The following is a 22347-nucleotide window of genomic DNA, read 5'->3' as shown; positions in this document are numbered from 1 at the left end:
ATACAACCAAGACTTTTATGCTGGCACTCCCAATCTCGACCCAACGTCCCGGTGCACTCCACTATCAATAATGCAGAAATCCACTGATGCAATAGTCACCAAAACTCAGTGTATTAGGGCATAGCACAATACAGCATGTATGTAGCGCTTTCAGGGAAAGCTCACAGTCTTTAGGATAACCGCCCTTGCAGGTAAGATGTGAACAATTATATATACGTGTAACACTTAATGTCGCTGAACTCTTATCCCATTTTTTCTAAAATATATATATATATAAAAATAATATTAGGGGGGTGGGTACGGATCGGCACTCACCCTGCCAATGCAGCAGTGCTTCGATGTCTGCTGTAGTAATAAATAATCTTAGGAGGTTAATAATGGCACTCAGAGTCTGTTCCCAGTGTCAATTTTTTTTTAAATGAAAAATGCATGATAAATCCCAATGTTTCAGGGTGCTAAGACCCCTTGATCAAGGTGCAGAACATACCACATGAAAAGCCTTTGTTTGTCCCTCTGTACCTTACTCTGTAGGACTGTAGGAGACCTCACAGGCTCAGTGCTGCCTCTGATTAAAAACCTTCCCATGATGAGGCTACTGCTGCTACTGTCCTCCATGGGCCTGAGAAGCATGTAACAAGCTCCACCAATCTGAGCTCAGCACAAACCTCTCAGCCTCTGCCCTCTTGTGCAAAATGTCATGGGACTTAGTTAACTCCCAGTAATGCACCGCACACTTGTACAGTCAGTATGCCTTGGCACCCAATGCTCAGCACCATTAATCATCGTCACATTGGCAGATGGGTGCTCCCATGCACACACACAAAAAAAAAAAATATATATATATATATATATATATAAAAACATGCCGACCACAGGGGGGCCCAGGGGCACTGACACCCTATGCCCCCCCTTTTAATCCGGACCTGAGGGCCGGCTCTACCACTAGGCAGCTTTAAGCAGCTGCCTAGGGTGCCAGGTTCTGGGGGTGTCATGAGTAGTTTGGGTATTGAATGATTTATCCCAGCAGCTGTTTTTTTTTAAACGTCAGGTCCCAAATGGGTTCCCAGCATAGGGCAATTGAGTATAACGTAATCAGACATAAAACAGTCACTTATGTTTCTGAGAACTTGTGTATATTTATAAATCATTTAAAATGTGTAATCATATTGGATGGAAAATTGCTATAGATATTTCAGAAAAAAATACTAATTATTTGTCTCATTACCCATTCAGCTCGTGGATCAAGCATAGCTCCAGCCTCGGGAGAGCCAGCCAGCAGGATGCTGGATGCTGGACAGCCCATTTGTCTGAGTTGTCAAGTACCTAGCTCAGGTGCTAAGGTCCGCTGGATGAAAGATGGTCAGGAAGTTGAGCCAGGAGGACGTATTTCCCTCCAATCAGATGGAAGAATGAGGAGACTCCTTATCTCATCCTCAGACCCATCTGATACAGGGACCTATACCTGCCACTCAGCCAATGACAGCTCAACCTTTACAGTTACTGTGACAGGTAAGAGTTATCTGTCATAGAGCCAGATAGGGGGATCTGTCAGGGAATGGCTCTATGGTATAACAAATGTAACATGAGACGCATATTCACTCCCTAAATTATCCCTGTGTATATTTGTCTGCAATTTATTCCAACTTGTCTAACATTACTTATGGTAAACATTGTAAATCTAAGTTAGATTATATTGATATTGTGAGTCATCATCTGAAAAGTTATAATCAAAGATTTGTGATATCCAATTTCCACGGCTGCTTATTTGTAGAGCCCTGTGAACAGATAATCGCCACCCAGCCAGAGTGAAACTCCACCCAGTGCAAGCCCATTCCCCCCCAACTTTTCATCTGTTAAGGTCGGGAAACACACACGGCGAAGCCGCGCGCACGACCGAAAAGGGGGCGTGGCCTGTAAAACGGGGGCATGGCCTCGCGGGATGACGCGTCCTAAGGCTGTGTCTCCCCAACCGCAGGACAATGGCGGCCCCTGGTGGGACGCGGGAACGCCCCCAAAAACCGTGACGTTCCCGCGTTTAGCGGGACAGTTGGGAGGTATGCAAGCCTGCAAAAATGACAGTGATTAGCAGCAAATCCATATGCAGCCGCTCACTGTTAAATGATTTTTCCAGTGTATGCAGTCTGTGCGTAGCCCAGGACTTACTTGAGGACTTACAAAGTAGCAGGATTTTGTCACAAGGTGGCCTCGTTCATGCGTACTATGTGGCGCATGCATGCACAGACGTTCGAATATCACCTTGCCTGCAAATGTGCAGCCGTGCGATCAGGTCTGAATAACCCACATTGTTTCTACTTAGATGGTAGAATACTATTTTTAAGTGATCTTTATAAAACACTCAGGGGGAGATTCTCTAAACTAAAAATGCGGTAAAAACCCCGTCATCGGGGTTTTTACTGATTTTTGGGATGCTCTAAGCATCCCCCGCCAGGTTATCGCAACGGGAGGCTTTGCCAGAAAAATCTGGCGATGCCCCCATAGAAGCCTATGGGCTTCAACAGCAAACCACCGTCGCCCCGCACTGACCCACTGCCGCCCCGCACCGACCCCCCCCCCCCCCCTCACCTGTGTCCTGGAAGCACAAAGCTGTCCTGCCCGGACCTGTGACCTCCTCCTCCCAGCACTATGATCCTCTTCCGGGTGCAGGAAGGAGGAGAGCCCAGCGCAGCTGCAGCGCCGGGTAAGGGAGGGAGGGGGGAGCTGCCGGGTCTGGGTGGGACCCGCTGTCTCCCACCGCAAAGGACAGCTTAACGCAAGAGCTGTCCTTTGCCATAATTATTGCATATGTTAGAGCATATGCGATAATTATGTTTGCGGTAGCCAGCGATGGGTGGCGGTAAGGGGGCGCGGATGTTAGAGCATCCCCCTCAAGCTTCTGATCCTTGCTTTCATATGGTCAATGTAATATTGTATTTGTTACATTAGCAGCTGCATTGTCCATATCCTTTGTGCTCAGAGAGGAAAACAACAGATTATATAAATGTCAATTTGCAGCTGCACAGAATTGTTATTAGCAGGAATTTGAATGACTGACGGGTGCCTTATTGTTTTCTAGAGCCCCCGGTGAAGATTATAAACACGAGTGATGGCACGGAACACAAGTGTGTGAGTGGGGAGCCAGTGGTTCTGAGCTGTGAGCTCTCCAGGGAGAACGCCCTGGTGCGCTGGTACCGGGATGGAGCGGAGGTGGAAGAGAGTGAGAACATCAGACTGGAGTCAGACGGGAGGCGTCGCAGGTTGATCATTACATCTGCAAGGCCAGAAGACTCTGGGGAGTATGTCTGTAATGCCGGAGATGATTCCGTATTCTACAGTGTGGCCATAACAGGTTGGTGACACTTCCCAATGCTGATGTCTAGTTTTATTTTGTCTCTCCCTGAAGAATTACACCATATCTCACTTATGACAGAAATGAAAATTATTTGTTTCTTACAATTATATCAGACAAGGTTGCTTACTAAGGGCCAGATGTATCAAGCTTCCAAAAGTGATAAAATGGAGAGTGACAGTGGCAAACGCAGGATTTTCAGAAGGGGGTTTCCAGAGGGGTGGAGCAAAGCACGGAGATGGACACTTTGGTGACCCCGTATATGCCGGGTCAGTTAAAGTATTATAGATAGACCAAATGTATATAAATAATAAAATATATATATATATATATATATATATATATATATATATAAATATATATATATATATATATACATACATAAACATACATACATACAGGGGCGTCAACAGCAGTGTAGAACCCTGGGCATAGCAATGTATTGGGGCCCCTACCAATCCTCCAGCAGTAGGGGTGGGGGAAGCTTTGATGTCCCGTTGGTGGTAGGGGGTATTATATCAACTGCTCAGCATGTATGGCCTGGATCAGTAATTTCCACTAATTACCCCTTTATGTGACAAACGGGGGGGACAGTATGCCAGTAACCCTTTCTGTACCTTGTTCCTTGGGTCTCGACACCGTATTCTTCACCGCTGTCAACTCTGAAGTGTAGACAAGTACCTGTACCTTCAAGATGATGAGTTGGATCAGTGACTTCTCCTTATGGGAGCCTGTGGCAGAAAGGATGGACACCCCAAGCAGCACACCCCACACATAGAGATCACACACAAAGTGACGGTGACAACAATATTTATTATGCAGGAAACCACTAGTCATCTCTGCAAACCAAATATTGTTAAGGTCAATTACATGCAATAATCATCAACACAATGCACGGTTATTATTGTGGACTCAATAACAATAACTGCAAAGGCACATAAATCCTACTATCACACACACTGGCACAAAGCACATATAATGGTAAACATTCAAATATAGACATTACAATTCAATATATAAAGGCAAGTAACACCGTCTCTAAAAGGCGGTAATATCGGAATTGTCCGCAAGGTGACGCTACCTCAGCCATGTGTCAGTTAATGTCTTCCAGATGAAACCGTGAATTGAAGCAAAATGGTGCACGGTATTTGTAATCCAAACAGGTATATTAGAAGAATAGGCACTTGTAGTGATTATTTGCAAAGCACAGCATAGTCTTCCAATGGAGGGTGCTGTGACTATACAAAACCTCCATGAACAGTCTCTGTCTCTCTCTGTCTGTGCTGCTAGCAGTAAGGTGTCCTCTTCCTGCAGCCTTCTGTGCTCACAGGCCTTTGTAGTGGGAGGTGATTAAGTGTCCCTTTAAAGGCCCAATGTGAGGAATTAAACTTGGGAAGTTTGCACTGTGTGGCCTGGGATGTGCTTTCTGTGGCTGCTTCACATCTAGGGACAAGAAGGGGCCAGTGCTGCCTGATATGCACTGCCTGGGCTTCAGGGGTACTGTGGGGTGCCTTCAGGTGGATACTGGGGCAGTCTCTCAGGGCAGATTGTGAAGGGGTTGATGAGCTGGCAAGGGCTGTGTGTTATTGGGGTACCTGTACTAACTGCTGCAGTTGCTGGCTCCTGCCAGTCACTTCTCTCACTTGTGGCTCCTTCTCCCATAGGCACACACTCTGTCTGCAGCTACTGCCTCTGTCCACCACAGCATGATAAGCTGTGTCCTCTCCACATGTGGTCCTGTCCTCACTTGCCACACTGCTTCTCACTCTGCTGCAGCCATGTCATGCTGCTGCTCTCCTCACTCTCCCTCTCAACTCAACTTTCACCTCTCAGACCTCTGCCCAATAGCAGCACAGCTCTGTTTCCCTCTCTTTCAGGGATTCTGTCAACTCCCCTGGGTCCTAGTGCTCTACAGATGCTCTCTCTTTTGGCTGCTCCTGTTACAAGACCACCAGGAAGGGCAATTAACCCCTGCAGCCCCAGTCCATAGGGGCTCCATAAGAAGCATTTGGCTGCAGTCCCAGTTTAAGCACACAAACAGGGGTACCTCAGGACTGGGGTACCACAAATGCCCCTGCTGGAATTATGCATGTCCCCATGCATACTAAAACGACTCCATGTCCTAAAAAAAAGTATTTGGAATATCACATAGATTCAACAGACTTCAAACACTTAACGGCAATAAAATTAAGCATGAACAAGTATATGCATTTCTACCTATTTCTTTTTTACTGTCACATAAATACAGTAGCTAGAGTGTGCTCACTGGAGCATCCATCCGTCCGCCACAGGACTCCCATCCCTCCGCGGCAAAGGTTCTCTGGGGATTCACATGGACTTTCACTTTAGATCCCGGCATGCGATCTGCAATGAACACGTTTCACCTCTTTGTCATGTCTTATGGACCTCAGAATAGCCTGTCGTATCCGAAATTCAAACTCTTCTCCCGTATTCGTTGTATATTCCTGATCTATACCAGGCTTCTCTTCATTGGAATGGTTCTCGGCCTTCTTAACTGTCTTTGGGTTTTCCATAGTGGCCTTAGGTTCAGGCAGTGGTATGGCTAGCTCTGGGTGGTTGGGTTCTAATGGCTCCACTTTCTCAGTCACGGCCATGTGGGCTACAACTTCAGAGCACCTTTCCTGGTCGGTTGTACTGGCATCTGTCTGCCTGAGGTTTGCTGCCCAGTAACCTGTATCTTCAATTCTTGGGATGTAATCTCGCTTTGGTTCACTGGAAACCTGAGGCCTAGCTATTTCTTGCAGGCTTTGCTGTACTGTCCCCCTCTGCACAACTGGTTTCCCCCTCTCTTCCCGCAGTTCGCATTGCATTGGGACATCAGATTCTGGTGGTCGGGGCATCTGGTCAGGTCGAGGAGGATTAGTATTATAAATCTTGCTGTTCACCTCCCTGGTTTCTTCTTTGTTTCTGCAGTGCTGGTAGTCTTGCCGGTAGTAAGGTGGAGGCCCTCTGTAACATGGACAGTGCCAATGTTGGCCTTGCTCTGTGTCATGTCTGTTACCTTGCACCGGGGCTCCATTCAGGCCGGTCACTTTCACGGCCTTGATGCCTTTCTTTCCATTCGCCAGCTCGAACTCCACAACTTCGCCTCTTCTCAGACTCCGGAAACTCTTTTCGGGATTGGTATTCTGAATGGCGGTGTAGTGTACATATACACTTCGTCTGGTATCTGCGTGTTTGATGAATCCATACCCACGCGGTATACTGAACCACAGGACACAACCTGAGATCCTACTTGGGCTGGTTCGTGATTTGTCTGCCGCATTTATTACACCAGACATTCTCATGGTGTTTTGAAAGACTTCGGGCGTACCTCCTCTTATGGGTCTTCTTGAGGTCTGACTGCATGCAGGCCCACTTTGAGTATTGAGTTGAATGTTGGGGTGTCGTTCAGATTTCTCAGGCATGGCCCACCGGGGTCGATCTCCTCTCTCTCGTTGTGGACGCCACTCTCTATATCTGGCTTCATTTTGTTCTAATCGTTGCCCCATTCGGGCAATGTCTAGGGCTAGTTCCGCCAACTTGCTGTTGATAGCGCTCAAAGTGTCTTGTCCTGCAGGAGTTTGTGTTTCTTGAAGAACCGTTCCTTTTTTCGCAACTGCTCCATATTGTTTAGCTTCGTGGTGGCCCTCTGTATCATCTTCTTCAGCCATTGCATCTTCTTCAAAATCAGTGTTTTGGTTCTGGCCCAATATTTCTAGTGCTGATTCTTTGAATTCGGCGAATGTGCAATCTTTTTCTTGCCGTTTCCACATACGGAGTTGGACGCGGGTGGTTTCCTCTTGTGCTCCTTCCACAAAGAGGTTTATCAACATCTCATCTGCTTGTTGCAGCTCTCGAGGGTCCATGGCCTGTACAGCTTTCATGGCTTCCTGCAAGCCCAGTGCGAACTCGCGCAGTGATTCTCCGTGTCTCTGTTTTCTAGCATATAATCTGCTTTTTAATAAGGGTATTGTCTTAGAGTCGAATATTTGTGCCAATTTCCAAAGTATCTTGTTCGCTGTTGTCTTGTTGCTTTCTGCCCATGCTTACACTTCCCTCAGGGCGGGGCCTTTTAATTGCGCCAGTAGTATTTCTTTCTTCTGTTCCTCATTCAATTGATATATTTTGAATGTTGAATTCATTTGGTCTTTAAATGCCTTAAAGGTGCTTGTACCCTGGGTCCGCATGTCTCCGGAGTACGTAAGTAGCCATGCGGCTCCAAAGAAGTAGGGCATCGTGATTGGCGCCGCCATTGCCCTTGGCATTTCTGTGTCTTCTGGTGGTGTTGGGAGACGTCTTGGAGGGGATGGTGGCGGAGTGCTGGGTTCCGACATGCTTTCGATCCGGTTCGTTGACGCCAAGATTTAGATGTGACAAACGGGGGGGACAGTATGCCAGTGACCCTTTCTGTACCTTGTTCCTTGGGTCTCGACACCGTATTCTTCACCGCTGTCAACTCTGAAGTGTAGACAAGTACCTGTACCTTCAAGATGATGAGTTGGATCAGTGACTTCTCCTTATGGGAGCCTGTGGCAGAAAGGATGGACACCCCAAGCAGAACACCCCACACATAGAGATCACACACAAAGTGACGGTGACAACAATATTTATTATGCAGGAAACCACTAGTCATCTCTGCAAACCAAATATTGTTAAGGTCAATTACATGCAATAATCATCAACACAATGCACGGTTATTATTGTGGACTCAATAACAATAACTGCAAAGGCACATAAATCCTACTATCACACACACTGGCACAAAGCACATATAATGGTAAACATTCAAATATAGACATTACAATTCAATATATAAAGGCAAGTAACACCGTCTCTAAAAGGCGGTAATATCGGAATTGTCCGCAAGGTGACGCTACCTCAGCCATGTGTCAGTTAATGTCTTCCAGATGAAACCGTGAATTGAAGCAAAATGGTGCACGGTATTTGTAATCCAAACAGGTATATTAGAAGAATAGGCACTTGTAGTGGTTATTTGCAAAGCACAGCATAGTCTTCCAATGGAGGGTGCTGTGACTATACAAAACCTCCATGAACAGTCTCTGTCTCTCTCTGTCTGTGCTGCTAGCAGTAAGGTGTCCTCTTCCTGCAGCCTTCTGTGCTCACAGGCCTTTGTAGTGGGAGGTGATTAAGTGTCCCTTTAAAGGCCCAATGTGAGGAATTAAACTTGGGAAGTTTGCACTGTGTGGCCTGGGATGTGCTTTCTGTGGCTGCTTCACATCTAGGGACAAGAAGGGGCCAGTGCTGCCTGATATGCACTGCCTGGGCTTCAGGGGTACTGTGGGGTGCCTTCAGGTGGATACTGGGGCAGTCTCTCAGGGCAGATTGTGAAGGGGTTGATGAGCTGGCAAGGGCTGTGTGTTATTGGGGTACCTGTACTAACTGCTGCAGTTGCTGGCTCCTGCCAGTCACTTCTCTCACTTGTGGCTCCTTCTCCCATAGGCACACACTCTGTCTGCAGCTACTGCCTCTGTCCTCCACAGCATGATAAGCTGTGTCCTCTCCACATGTGGTCCTGTCCTCACTTGCCACACTGCTTCTCACTCTGCTGCAGCCATGTCATGCTGCTGCTCTCCTCACTCTCTCTCTCCTCAACTCAACTTTCACCTCTCAGACCTCTGCCCAATAGCAGCACAGCTCTGTTTCCCTCTCTTTCAGGGATTCTGTCAACTCCCCTGGGTCCTAGTGCTCTACAGATGCTCTCTCTTTTGGCTGCTCCTGTTACAAGGGCAATTAACCCCTGCAGCCCCAGTCCATAGGGGCTCCATAAGAAGCATTTGGCTGCAGTCCCAGTTTAAGCACACAAACAGGGGTACCTCAGGACTGGGGTACCACATTTACTGCACAGATGGTGGGAGATGGGGTGGAAGAAGGTGGCATTGGGCTGAATGAAGGGGCCCTGATACATAACTTCCAGGGTGGTAGAGGATTTTTAATACGCAGAGGAGGGGTGTATAGTGGAGTGGGCTTATTATTCATAATTTTCTGATGAGAGGACAGATTGCTTGACTGCAGATACCTCCAGGTCCCAGAAATAGATTTCTTAGATTTTAATGGAATTAAAAACTAGAGAATCCCACCTACCAAATGTTATTGGGGACTAGGGGATCAGAGTTCAGGAGGCAGAGCAATCTGCCAACGAGTCTATAAAACTACATCCCAGGTGTGTGGAGCTGGAGCAGTAACCAGCTGCTGGAAGGCTGATATCTCTGGTTCTGGGAACAGTAGAGACACACTACTAGTGTCCATCAAAGGGGGAGAGTCCCAGCTTTTGGAATATACCCTCAGAAAAACTCTAAGTCAGACAGAACCTGAAATATCTGACTGGGAATAACAATTAACAGGCTTGGATGGGGACCACTGCTTTGAAGTCAGATATCTCCGGTTCCCAAGGGCCGATTTTTACAATTCTTGTACCCATGGAAAGAGGGGACCCTCAGCTTTCAGCTGAGGGTCCTTAGACTCCTGGGGGGGTTTCTGGATACTCAGAAACCCCCCTGCGTGCGCTACTGAGTGATAAGCAACCACACAATCAGCTCCTAACTGCCATATCACAGGATGGGTTTGAAAAATGACAGACATTGGCCATTATTCAGATCTGATCGCAGTACAAATTTGTTCTCAAAATGGGCAAAACCATGTGCGCTGCAGGCAGGGCTGGCTTTACCACTAGGCAGCTTTAGGCAGCTGCCTAGGGTGCTGGGATCTGGGGGGGGGGGGCGCCACCAAGTCTTCTGTGATGATTCTTGTTGTAGGTGGCTGCTGCGGAACTTCTAAGAACTCACCTCCATACTTTTCCTTGAGGCATACTTCCCTACTTTGCTGCCCTCTCCTCCTTGCACTCTGTTGTGGGTGGCAAATGTTGTGGGTCGGAAATGGTTATTGGCGGCAGTATGGAGGGGGGGGGTTCAGCAGTAGGTTGAAGTTTTGCCTAGGGTGCTGAGAAGCCTTACACAGGCCCTGGCTGCAGGTGGGGAAGATGTAACATGTGCAGAGAGAGTTAGTTTTGGGGGGAGTTATTTTGTTTCTGTGCAGGGTAAATACTGTCTGCTTTATTTTTACACTGCAATTTAGATTTCAATTTCAACACACCCCACCCAAATTTAACTCTCTCTCTGCACATGTTACATCTGCTCCACCTGCAGTGCACATGGTTTTTCCCATTTTGATAACAAATTTGGGTACTTGTTTCCTAGCACGGCCACAATCGCGTCCATCGTGTACCTTAAAGTTAAGGTACACGATGGACGCGATGGACCCGATTTCCTTTGAAATCAGGTCCATTTTACAGGCAAAGGCAAAATCGGGGGCATCGCGTTGGTCGCGTGCATTAACATGGCCCCCGACGCGACCGACGCGATAGACGCGATTTTGCCAAAGTCTTCAATGTTAAAATATTTTTAACATTGAAATCGGGAGCATCGCGTCGGTCTTGTGCCATTATAATGGCACAAGATGAGATGGACTTGATTAAGTCCATTTTACATAGGAAACAATGTGAAATGGGCCAATATGACCCATTTCACATTGTATATGGCCCCGTCATGGTCAAAAAGTTACGCAACCCCATTGTGAGCGTCACCCCACGATTGACGCCAACCCGAAGCGTGGCGGGGACGCGTATACCTGTGAAGTTATACGCGTCCCCTCGCGGGGCTCGCTGCGCTCGCCACGATTCGGGCTCGGTGGCTCGCTGCTCTCGCCACACTTTATATTCTCAACTCCACGCCGACGTGGATAGTAGGGGTATGAAAAGGTCGGAGGACGCGCACCGCCGACCCTCGCGGGCTCGCTGCGCTCGCCACGCTTCGGGTTGGCGTGAATCGTAGGGTGCCGTTGAGGGGCTAAAATTGGGGGTCTGGGGAATACTTTACATTGAATCCAATGTAAAATAGGGTCCCAGGGGCCCTATTCACATTTGATTCAATGTAAAAATCGGGTCGATCGCGTCGGTCGCATCGCATGCGATTTGGTCGCATGCGATGCTACCAACGCGATTTTTCCGACACGATCACCCCGATACAAATCGGTGTGGCCATGCTAGGAAACAAGTACCCAAATTTGTACTGCGATCAGATCTGAATAAGGGCCATTAACTCATTGGCTGGTTGTTTATCAGTCTCAGATTTAGCAGGTAGCAAATAGGGATGGTAGCAAATACAAGATTTTGAGTAGTACAGGTTTGTCACATATTCTGGACGTGTCATCAGCTGGCCTATTAAGGACCTAAAGTAAATCATATATTAACAATATATGATTGTTTAATAACACCACTAACCGCCACTGTGTCGACATAAATACATGGTAAATTGTCATTGTGTCGACAAAAAATACATGGTAAATTTCAGTGGCCATTTTTCGTTTTGTTTAGTTTCACTAAAAGTAATTTGTAATCTATTTAACTCTTCATGGCAAATTATGCAACATATGTAATTATAGAGTTATCATCATTTTAATATAAATGGAATTAAAAGTTAAGTTTTATCTTATTCATTAAACACCATCTTTATTCATTCAAAAGTGTGCCTCCAAAAAGGAATCCTTTCTGTGAACGGTGACCCAGTCTCAGATTTATCAAGCTTCAAAAAGTGATAAAACAGAGAGTGATAAACAACCAGCCAATCAGTTAATGTCTGTCATTTTTCAAACCCATCCTGGGATATGGCAGTTAGGAGCTGATTGTGTGGTTGCTTATCACTCAGATTTATCAAGCTTCAAAAAGTGATAAAATAGTCCCTAAAGGCCTGATTCAGACCCGTTTGCAGCCCGAGCAGTTAGCAGTGTGCATCCGCGGTGGCTCCCTGTGATCGAATCGTGGGGAGTCTCCGCAATCACTGGCCGTTTGCAAGTTAATTGACAGCCAGCGGATGGCATTTACTACCAGAGGTAGGAGGCAGGCAGCAACAGTTGAGAACAGTGGTGCTGGGACAGCGGGATGCAGGAGCACTGAGAGACAAAGGCGGTTATTCTGGTTCGTTCACACGGGGACTGATGTTTAGCGCATGAGCAGCCGCATTTCTGCGGCCACGGTGCCTGCGCCGGACGGGGAGCATGGGGCGGTGGCGGATAGTCACGCCAATGGAAACGCCCAGCGATTCATGGGTGTTTCCATGAGAACGATGGGCGTTCCCATGGAAATCGCTCAATGATGTGGGGGCGCCGGGGGGGCAGTTGACATCACCGGATGTCAGCTACGCCCACTTTCTTCTGAATACCATGCACATCTAAGGTTACCTTAGAGTCACCTTAGATGTGCGTGTGCCTTCCACATCATTTGATGGCCGGCGACCATCGAATGATGTGGGTGTTCCCCCACATCTTGCGAATGGATGTTTATGTAAAACATCCATTTGCAGCCCGTATGAGCATATGCAGGGCAGCACCTGGTGGACTCGCAAGGCTGCAAATTTGCAGCCTTGTGAAGCAACCAGAATAAGGTCCAAACTGTCAAGGAATAGCCATGCTTATAAATGCTTGGCAGTACCATCAAACAGAACTGGGACAATTGTGAGGTATGGTTTGTATTAAAGCAGTGGTTCCCAAACTGTGGGCCTAGGCACCCAGGGGTGCCACAGGACACTTGCAGGGGTACCTTTGGTTGGTGGGCCAAGATCAATTCATGTTATTTATGGCCAATGTACCAGGCAAAACCAGTGCTTGTGGCTGCCAATCATAATATATGTGCACAAACAGAAGCAAATCCTGTCCCTCACCAGATAACTGTGACATATAAAACACAATACACTTAATTTAATATTTTTTTTTCTGAATTTCTCGATAAGAAGCATTTGGCCTTGGGGTGCCTTGAAAATATTTTGATGCCGTGGGTGCCGTGATTCAAAAAAGTTTGGGAACCACTGTATTAAAGGATACTCTCTAGCATATGCTATTCCCTGTGCTAAACACTATTAAGCAGTGAGTCATTTTAAAATGAGAGCATCTTAATTTGGAGTTATTCAGATTATTTTGCCTTATTGGATGTCACTTTGATTAACCGATTTTCTTATCTTGTTGTGGTGAGGATTGTAGGTTGATTGGAAGTTGTTCCAATATTTGGCCCTTCTGCTCAGTAAAGGTCTTAGCCTGCTTTAATCCAGGCAACATTGTGAATTTCTGTCTCTTCTGTGATCTGAGGTTGTGGATTGTCTATAGAGAGTTTGCACATTGCCATATATGTTTGTTCAGTCCATAAAATGGCTGCATCCAGTGGGTGACGGTGACAGTTTAAATGGACATTTACCAATTGGTTGTATTTCCTCATCTATTTAAGAATTTCTCTATCTAGAGCCCCCAGTGAAGATCATAAACACGAGCGACGACTCAGAATGCAAGTGTGTGAGCGGCGAGGCCCTGGTTCTGTGCTGCGAGCTCTCCAAGGAGAATGCCCTGGTGCACTGGTACCGGGATGGAGTGGAGGTGGAGGAGAGCGAGGGCATCAGGCTAGAGTCAGATGGGAGGTGTCGCAGGTTGATCATTACATGTGCAAAGCCAGAGGACACTGGGGAGTATGTCTGCGACGCTGGAGATGACTCGGTCTTCTACAATGTGATGGTGACAGGTCAGTGACAGGTTCCAGAGCATTCACACCATTGTCTTCCTCTAATAATGATGTCTATGAGACTGGCTGCAGGCCAGAGATATAAATAGTGAGTTGCAAACAGGCAGTTGATTAAGTGTTAAGGAGAGTACAATAAAGGAGAGAAACTCAGAGGTTCTCCGATAAAGAAAAAATGCAGCCAGTTGCCAATGAGACCATGCACACTTTATATAGTTATCAACATATGTTCATTATTCCAGACCAGGCTTTTATATTGGGCATAGTTGCCAACATTTTAAAATAGTTTCCAGAGATATTTTGCTAATGATCCGTACAGAGTAGATGTGTGGAAAATTGAGGCCATTTTCTCTACCCGTACTATTAAGGATCCAGGAAGGGGATCAGGTGAAACCTGGAATAGTCCGGATTCTGGAACCAGTCTCTCTGCCTGTACAGCTCCCTATACCATTTGCTGTGTGTCATACAATGTCAGGGACAGGCCACAGATTTCCAGAGTGACACAAGTCGCTGCAAGGAGCCAGTCTGGTATGGTGTTCCAGGTCCGGACCGTTATGGGTTTCACACAATTCTGACAGAGCCTGTCAGGGGTTAAAATGTGTAACCAATGTCTCCTTTTCCCCACGTCTCATTATGTGTCTTTTCCAGGTTTCACTTGAACAGTGTATATCTGGACAAAACTATATAATACTGAATTGGCTTCACACAGCTATATGTTCAAAAGAGCAGCTCCTCCTTGAAAGTATTCTTGAGATTTATTTTCGAATAAGAGATGTTTAACGCTGGGCCTGAGGTAGACATGGTAATAAACAGTGTGTGCTTTTCTCTAAAGAAATGTCCAGAGAAAATATATGGCACATATCCATTCATCCCTGTGCATGCGTCTATTCATGTCCCACAGTGGCGAAACCGGGGCGTGGCCTCGCAGGAGCATCGCGCGTGTAGACCAGGCCCCCTTTAGCTAGACCACGCCCCCACAATTTTCAACGTGCCTTCGGCGTGCTTGTGAGCGTCCCTCCTCCGGATTCCTCAAAGTTGGGAGATACGTCCACTTACAGTCAGGTCTTAATAATGCTAGGTACACACCAGAACGATCATGATCGTGATCAGATTGTGCAACAATCGTACGATGGTCGCATGATCTGTTGGAGCACACACTCTGCATACGATCTGATCACAATCTGTACCCAGCAGAAGGGATCTTTTACAAATCCTGACTGCAGCAGGTAGGATCTCCAAAACGACCAAATGACCAGTGGACACTTTTATGTCAGATTTATGGGTATGTTCAGTGTGAATATTTTATTTATTTATTTATTAACAGTTTCTTATATAGCGCAGCATATTCCGTTGCGCTTTACAAAAGGAGACAGTGATACAACAAACAGTATTTACAGACAGTCAAATGGTAGGAGGGCTTTTGCAAATATAAGCAAAATGAGGTATATCCAATTACCTGCGATATTTACGGATTTAAAGTTTAAAGGTCGGACAGTTGGGAGATATGTAATTGAACAGGTCCGGGCTGACAATTAGCCACTAATTCCATTTACGAAATACTGTATCTGGCATATACTCCAAATGGGACAGTGCCCTCTAGTGGCTTCACCAAGCTAAACTACAGTATATGAACAGAACAATTCAAAGATATGACATCACGGACTATATATATAATAGGGTGCAAACTTTCCAGGCTTGGACCCTATTACAGACGATGCCAGATGATCTTGGATGTGTTTTTTTTTTTTTTTTAAAGGAACAATCATTTACAAGGCAAAACCCTTCTATTATTATTATTATTATTATTATTAGCAAATAATGTTTCAGCATTGTCTAATAAAAGAACTAGCTCTGCTATGCATTTTGTAATCTCCTCCTTAAATTGGACACATAGGGGGTATTTAATTTGTGCCTATATTTCTCGACAGGGGAAATATCAGCACTTGCCTATTCAATGCTGTCGTTAATAACAGCAATGCTGCCATGACCAACAGCATTTTTTTTTTAAAGTCAGATCTGTTTTGTCGAAAACGGCCATGGATTGTAGTAATCACAGCTGTTTTCCAACAATCCCCGGCCATTTTCAGATTTCAGACACTTGGCTTTTGGTACCTTGAATACCAACAGTCGGATAAGTTTCGGAAGCCGGCCAAAAATGGCCGGAATTTCGACTGTCGGGACGTTCTGACAGTCGGAATCCCAGATTGAATGCCCCCCATAGTGGTTTACTCTCTGGGATGGTCAATGACTGTGATGCAGATTCCTGAATTGGGAATACTTTAACAAATTGGAACTGAATGGACGATCCTATTATGGAACCCTTCAGTCAGTAAGGACCAACTGATGATATCAGGGACAACCACAAGATTTGTAGGGGGGTTTCCAGACATGATACAGTATTTATCAAATCACACCTCCTTGCTTCTGGTATTTTGGAGTTTGGCCCATCATCTGGAAGGATGCACAGCAATACAAATTCAGCAGCTGCACCTGGAACTGAAGGCCTCCACCTCCGCTCCTGTTGCATAATAGTGCACTGCACCCACACACTGCAGCCAACTGCCTGCAGCTCTGGGGGAGGAGGAGCAGCTGCTCCCTTGCAGTTGTCTCCTGTCCTGTACTCGAGGCATCCACTGACTGTGCTACATGGCAGTGCAGTCCATCAAGTGAACCCACCAATTTGTAGGAAGAGGGGTGTTTCATCAGCCTTCTGTCCCCTGCATTCCATAGAATTCTCAAGGGCAAAGCTCTCTGCTGGCAGCCCCACTTATGGCTGCAGGTGGCAGTAAAACTAAAGAAATCATGGTCTGTCAGGAGGAGGAGGGGGTGTGTGTTTTTGGGTACTCAGAAACCCCTTGGGCATGCGCTACTAATGATGTATCATCCATCCTAAGCTAATAATGGGAAGTGTGAAGTTGTACGTGTGGGACCTTCACTTCCCCATGTAAGAAGTGTCAAATGATTGTTGGGCCACCTCTGTGTTTCCAGCATATACACAGAAATAAGATAGTTTTATGGAGCTGCCAACAGACAGAAGCAATTAATTAAAATAGCTGCTGAGATTAGGAATGTCCCTGATCCGGGCAGCACTTAGCCAGCTGTCACTAGCAGCGTTATACGTCTTTCTACGCCTACTTAATTATGTTCTGCAGAAATGTACGAATATGTATGTTCTTAACCAGCCAAGTATTTCCATGGCTGTATGTATGGGCCACGCATTGGGGCTAATTCAGATGCATCCGCAGCCACTATGTTGTCTGTTCACTGGTATCTGCTTAGTACATGATGCAAGAATCTGCTTTCTGTATAGTAAGTGTTTGTGCAGCTGCATATGGCAGACTATTCTGCCCACTGTCCTTATGTCCCCTGCCGCAGGCCTCATCATTAGTATCCAGACTGTCACCAGCCCCATGCTGGATGCAAAAGATTTGTCCTATGAGCACAGATGTTGGTCAATTCGCCCACGACATTCCTATGACACTCCTATGATAAAGAAGAGTTCTTTATAATCACTTGGACGCTGCAGAGAAACACCCATTTCAAGGATAGTGTGGTCACCGCACCAATACATTTGCATGCACTAGCGATCTCCACCCATCTGAGGATTCGGCGCATTGGTATAAGCCCAATTTTTGGGCACATGCTAAATATTTCTTCTGGTGCTTACACAGTGGGCCTGATTCACAGATAGAAGTAAATGTCTGCTCAGCTACGATCAGAATGTATACAGCGGCCTTGTAAAATAAGCAAATGTCACAGCCGCTGGGATATTTATTAAGACACCCGCGCCACTTGTGTACCATTGGATGCAGGGGCGGATCTAGAAAATGAAGAAAAAGTACATATACTGGACCACCTGGGTGGAAGAGTATAATTCAGGCGCTTCTGGGTGAGATGTTGAAGCTTAGCTGCTCACACCATGGGGAGGTCAGCCCCCAAATAACAAGAGAAAAACACAAAGAAAGGGGTGGTGGAGCGCTGAATAATACAATTAAACAGATTATGACCGTTAGGGTAATACAATTTGTTTATTCTATATGGTAAAAAGGTATAGTATTTAAAAAGCAATTGCACATCTATTAATAACAATATCATCGGTGTACAGCCTGATTGGGTCTCATACAATATATAGACAGATATTAAACAGTTTCTCACTTGTTCCTATGGAAACTCTCACGAGTGGGTATTTCACAATCTCCCAGATGGTATTGGGGAATACTGGAATGGCGGGTGTCCATAAACCTGACCGGATAACCGGGACCTGATCCTGATGTAATAGGAATGCTTGGTCTCAGTCCTTGGTAGGAAATCCGGTGAGTAGCAGGTGGTGGTGTCCCTGTGAATGTCCAGTTTTGAGTTGTCCCAGATGGATAGACTTGGGGAGTAGAGAGTTGGTTCAAGTTGAGATTAGTGAAGTTTTGGGGTCCAATTGGATGGATATCTGATAGAGTCCCAATTTCAGACTGAAGCACCTGGCCTGACGCATTTCGTTGTCCACAGACAACTTTTTCAAAGATGTTTAATATCTGTAATTGTACTATTCAGCGCTCCACCACCCCTTTCTTTGCGGATCTAGAAAATGCCTGCACCGGGCCCCATAAAACCTCATTTCGGCCCTGCAATTGATTAGGATGCAGCAAAACCACTGAGAATACAACATATCCAGTCACTAGCAACCAGTGACATCAGTGACAATGCCGCCTATTCATGCCTAGGATCCAGTGACATCACCAAGACGCAGTTATTAGCAGCTGTAAAAATAGTTCTATAATCTTTTCTTATTTATCTTTAGCTTTGCTGCTTGTTGTCCTTAATATCTTTCTCTTACCATTAGTGATGCCTTGGTTCGCATGTAGACCCCATCATGTTACTACCCAGCTGTCGTATACCCATGCAGCTTACAGTACTCTTTGTCTTGCTTATCTTCTCTAGAGCCTCCAGTCAAAATAGTGAACACTGGTGATGATGGAGAACACAGGTCTGTGAGCGGGGAGCCTGTGGTGCTGAACTGTGAGCTCTCCAGAGAAAATGCCCCAGTGCGCTGGTACAAAGATGGGATGGAGATAGCAGAGAGCGACAACATTAAACTAGAGTCAGACGGAAGATATCATAGGTTAATTATATCCAACTCAAGGCCAGAAGATTCTGGGGAGTTTGTGTGTGATGCTGGACATGACTCTGTGTTCTATCATGTAACTGTGACAGGTCAGTGAATATTTCCATAAGATACGTGTGTGCGTGTGTGTATGTATGTGTATATGTACATATACATATAATGGGTACATCAAACAGGGTACAGGCAACACTCAACGGACTCTGCGGAGGTATTAAATAAAAACCATAAGCACGATTTTCAATTCAACATTTCGGAAATGTAATTCCGATTTCGCGAAAATGTTCCGTCCTGTACAAATATTTAATTCTTCACATAAATCCCTGCCACATTGCAGTTTATACTGTGCCCTACAGGCACATTCACGCACAATTTGATATCAAGGGAGTAAATATTCTCTCACTATAATAATATAATAATATCTGGGCATTCTGTGGATTAGGTGTGCTTCATACAGTAATGTTCCTGCATCTGTTCAGAGCTAAACTAGATGTTTTATAGAATTTAGATATAATAATTAGATTCAATGAGAATACAGTATGCACATTATGCATCCTCTAGCATTAATATAAACTTACTAGTTCAAACTAAAAGCCTCTTAAAATTATGGCTTAGTGCCTATCTGCTCCTACCTCCAGTCTCTCTTCACAGCTCCCCTCTGTACTCTCTCTGTCCATATCCACCAATTTTGAAACATATAATTTTGGTTTCACTTTCTGTTAAGGAGTAATTAAGTACTTTGAGTAGCCTCTAGTGGGGCGGGATTCTCTAAACTAAAAATCCCGTTATCGGGGTTTTTACCGCATTTTGGGATGCTGTAAGCATCCCCCGCCGGGTTACCGCGGCAGGAGGCATCGCCAGATTTTTGGGCTTCTATCGCAACCCTCCGCCACCCCGCGCCGACCCCCCGCCGCCCCGCATCGCCCCCTCGCCCCTCACCTGTGTCCGGGCAGCACAGCGCAGTGCTGCCCGGACCTGTGTCCTCCTCCCTGCACTGATCCTCTTCCGGGTGCAGTGAGGAGGAGAGCCCGTCGCAGCAGCAGCAGCGCCGGGTGTGTGTGAGGGAGGGGGGAGCCGCCGGGACCTGCTGGGACCCGGCGACTCCCACCGCAAAGGACAGCTCTTAACGCAAGAGCTGTCCTTTGCCTTAATTATCGCATATGTTACAACATATGCGATAATTAAGTATGCGATGGGCAGGGAAGGGGGGCGGAGATTCTTAGAGAATCTCCCCCGTAGTCACTGGTGGTACTTCACCTCGAAAAGTTAAGTATATAGGGGTCCATTTATCAATTATCGCATTTGCAATGCGATCTGGGTGGATGCGCTCAGCCGGAAGCATGGGCGGTTAGTGCTGACACCCCCCCCCCCCCCCACCAACCCCGCTGACACACTGCCCTGCCAGCATTGCGATCGCGTAGCCCATAGGCTACAATGGGCTATTGCCATCTCAGAATGGCGATAGCCCAGGGATGCAAATCCGGGCTGGCAGATGTTGATACATCGGGCAGCTTCACATCCCTCATAGAAACCTTTGGGGGAGGTGGCCGGCGGACACTGGAGCTCTGGGTGGTTGAACCCAAATCATACAATTCAAGGACGTGATTACCTCTTTGATTTGAATTATTTTGGAGATGACAGAACATTCTTATATACACGTGGACATTATTTTCACGGTACCAGAGGACAGATTTCTTGCTTATTAATGTCTTTGCAAATGTCACTTTTTATGTAACTTTTATTCGTATAAACTGCAAATGTATCATTTAGTTTTTCTATGTGAGATTGTTTCATATAGCCATCATATAACATGTTGTTTTTATTATCTTAAATGAGTGTTTAAAATCAATTATATTGATTTATCTTTGATCTCAGCTTAGCGCTTCATCCATCTTTTCCCTTCTTGTAGTATTTTCTTGAGGGTCAGCTCCTCATTTTTGTGAGGCTGCAGCACAGATCAAATGTAATATAATTAAAAAGCCTTAGGTGTTTTGGTATATTGCACACCTGTTGTTATTAGCGCCATCACATACTATTAAAGAATGGTTGAGCAATAGCCAGCCCTGAGAAGACGCCTGACTTTAAAATACCTTTCTGAAGAGGCCTGGTGCTTTATACAGATCCTCCCACATCCAATATAACAGTGCTACTGGCTGACACTTTACTGACACATTGAGATTGTTATTGTTTATCCTAATAGGTCAATTTGTGCATTGAACTGACTGACTGTCTATTATAGAGATAGAGAGAAAGGTGTGGGGGGGGGGGGGGGGGGTACAGTACAGTACAATGAGAATGTAATACAGTATATGTCTTTTTTTATATACATTTAGCTATATATAGCCTGGTGTGAACTGCATAAACTAATCTCATCTTGTAAAGCGATGTAAATTATTTTCTGTGTTTTCCAAAACTCCCATTGGTATATTTATTTAAGGTAATTTTTGTCATTGATTCTAAATCATTGCTGTGTTGCAGGGGCTAAAAAGCACATTTTATTTTTCTTCTATATGTTAGTTCACTTTAGCCCCTAAAAAACAACATCAATTTAGATTGATTTACAATCAATGAATATCATCTTTTAGTAACCCCCACCCAGTTACTAAACAGCTTCTGATAGAGGTGAAAGGTTATTTGCTCTGCTCATCTTCCCTTCTCCATCTCCATCGCCACATAATGCAAAAATTCAGTAATATACAGTCTGTGGTATATATTAATGCAGGGAACCATTCCACATTAGGACCATGTCATCCCAGAAGCTTTAAAAAATTCCATCTTAGAGAGCATTTGAAGAGTAACATAATGACTTTATAACGTCAGGTATCAGCCACAATCAAATCCCCCTTCTTTCATCTGAGGAACATAGCCAAATTCTAACACTTAGGTGGATATTCTAGTTCACTCTTTCTGACAAAATCCTTCTTAGATGGACAAAACCATGTACACTGCAGGGGGGGCAGATGTAACATGTGCAGAGAGAATTAGATTTGGGTGGGGTTTTACTTCAAAGTGAGATCTATATTGCAGTGTAAAAATAAAGCAGTCAGTATTTACCCTGCACAGAAACAAAATAAACCCAAATCTAATTCTCTGTGCACATTTTACATCTGCCCCCTGCAGTGCACATGGTTTTGTCCATCTAAGAAGGATTTTGTCAGAAAGAGTGAACTAGAATAAGGCCCTTAATTCCCTCTGAATATCTGCCAAAAGTCATACATGCATTTGTATCGTCTCAATTGGATTACTGCAATACCCTCTACCTTGGTCTCCCAAGAACTGCACCGATTCCAGCTAGTACAAAACACAGCTGCC

General features: G+C 45.5%; 1 protein-coding gene across 3 annotated transcripts in view; it reads left to right on the top strand.

Annotated features, from left to right (window-relative positions):
• Positions 1–22347, top strand: part of OBSL1 (obscurin like cytoskeletal adaptor 1) — a 124469-nt gene that overhangs the window by 21959 nt on the left and 80163 nt on the right. For 2 of the 3 annotated variants that reach the window (XM_083153804.1, XM_083153802.1), the window contains exons 5-8: positions 1234–1509; positions 3074–3346; positions 13653–13925; positions 18855–19127. In XM_083153804.1, the coding sequence (XP_083009930.1) occupies positions 1234–1509; positions 3074–3346; positions 13653–13925; positions 18855–19127 (1095 nt within the window). The remainder of the gene's footprint in view (positions 1–1233; positions 1510–3073; positions 3347–13652; positions 13926–18854; positions 19128–22347) is intronic. The other variant, XM_083153805.1, reaches the window with a different exon arrangement.

Source organism: Crinia signifera, chromosome 7, assembly GCF_055691185.1.
Source record: "Crinia signifera chromosome 7, ASM5569118v1, whole genome shotgun sequence".
Classification (NCBI taxonomy): domain Eukaryota; kingdom Metazoa; phylum Chordata; class Amphibia; order Anura; family Myobatrachidae; genus Crinia; species Crinia signifera.
The sequence above is the reverse complement of the archived record's forward strand: the minus strand, read 5'-3'. Positions and strand labels throughout refer to the sequence as shown.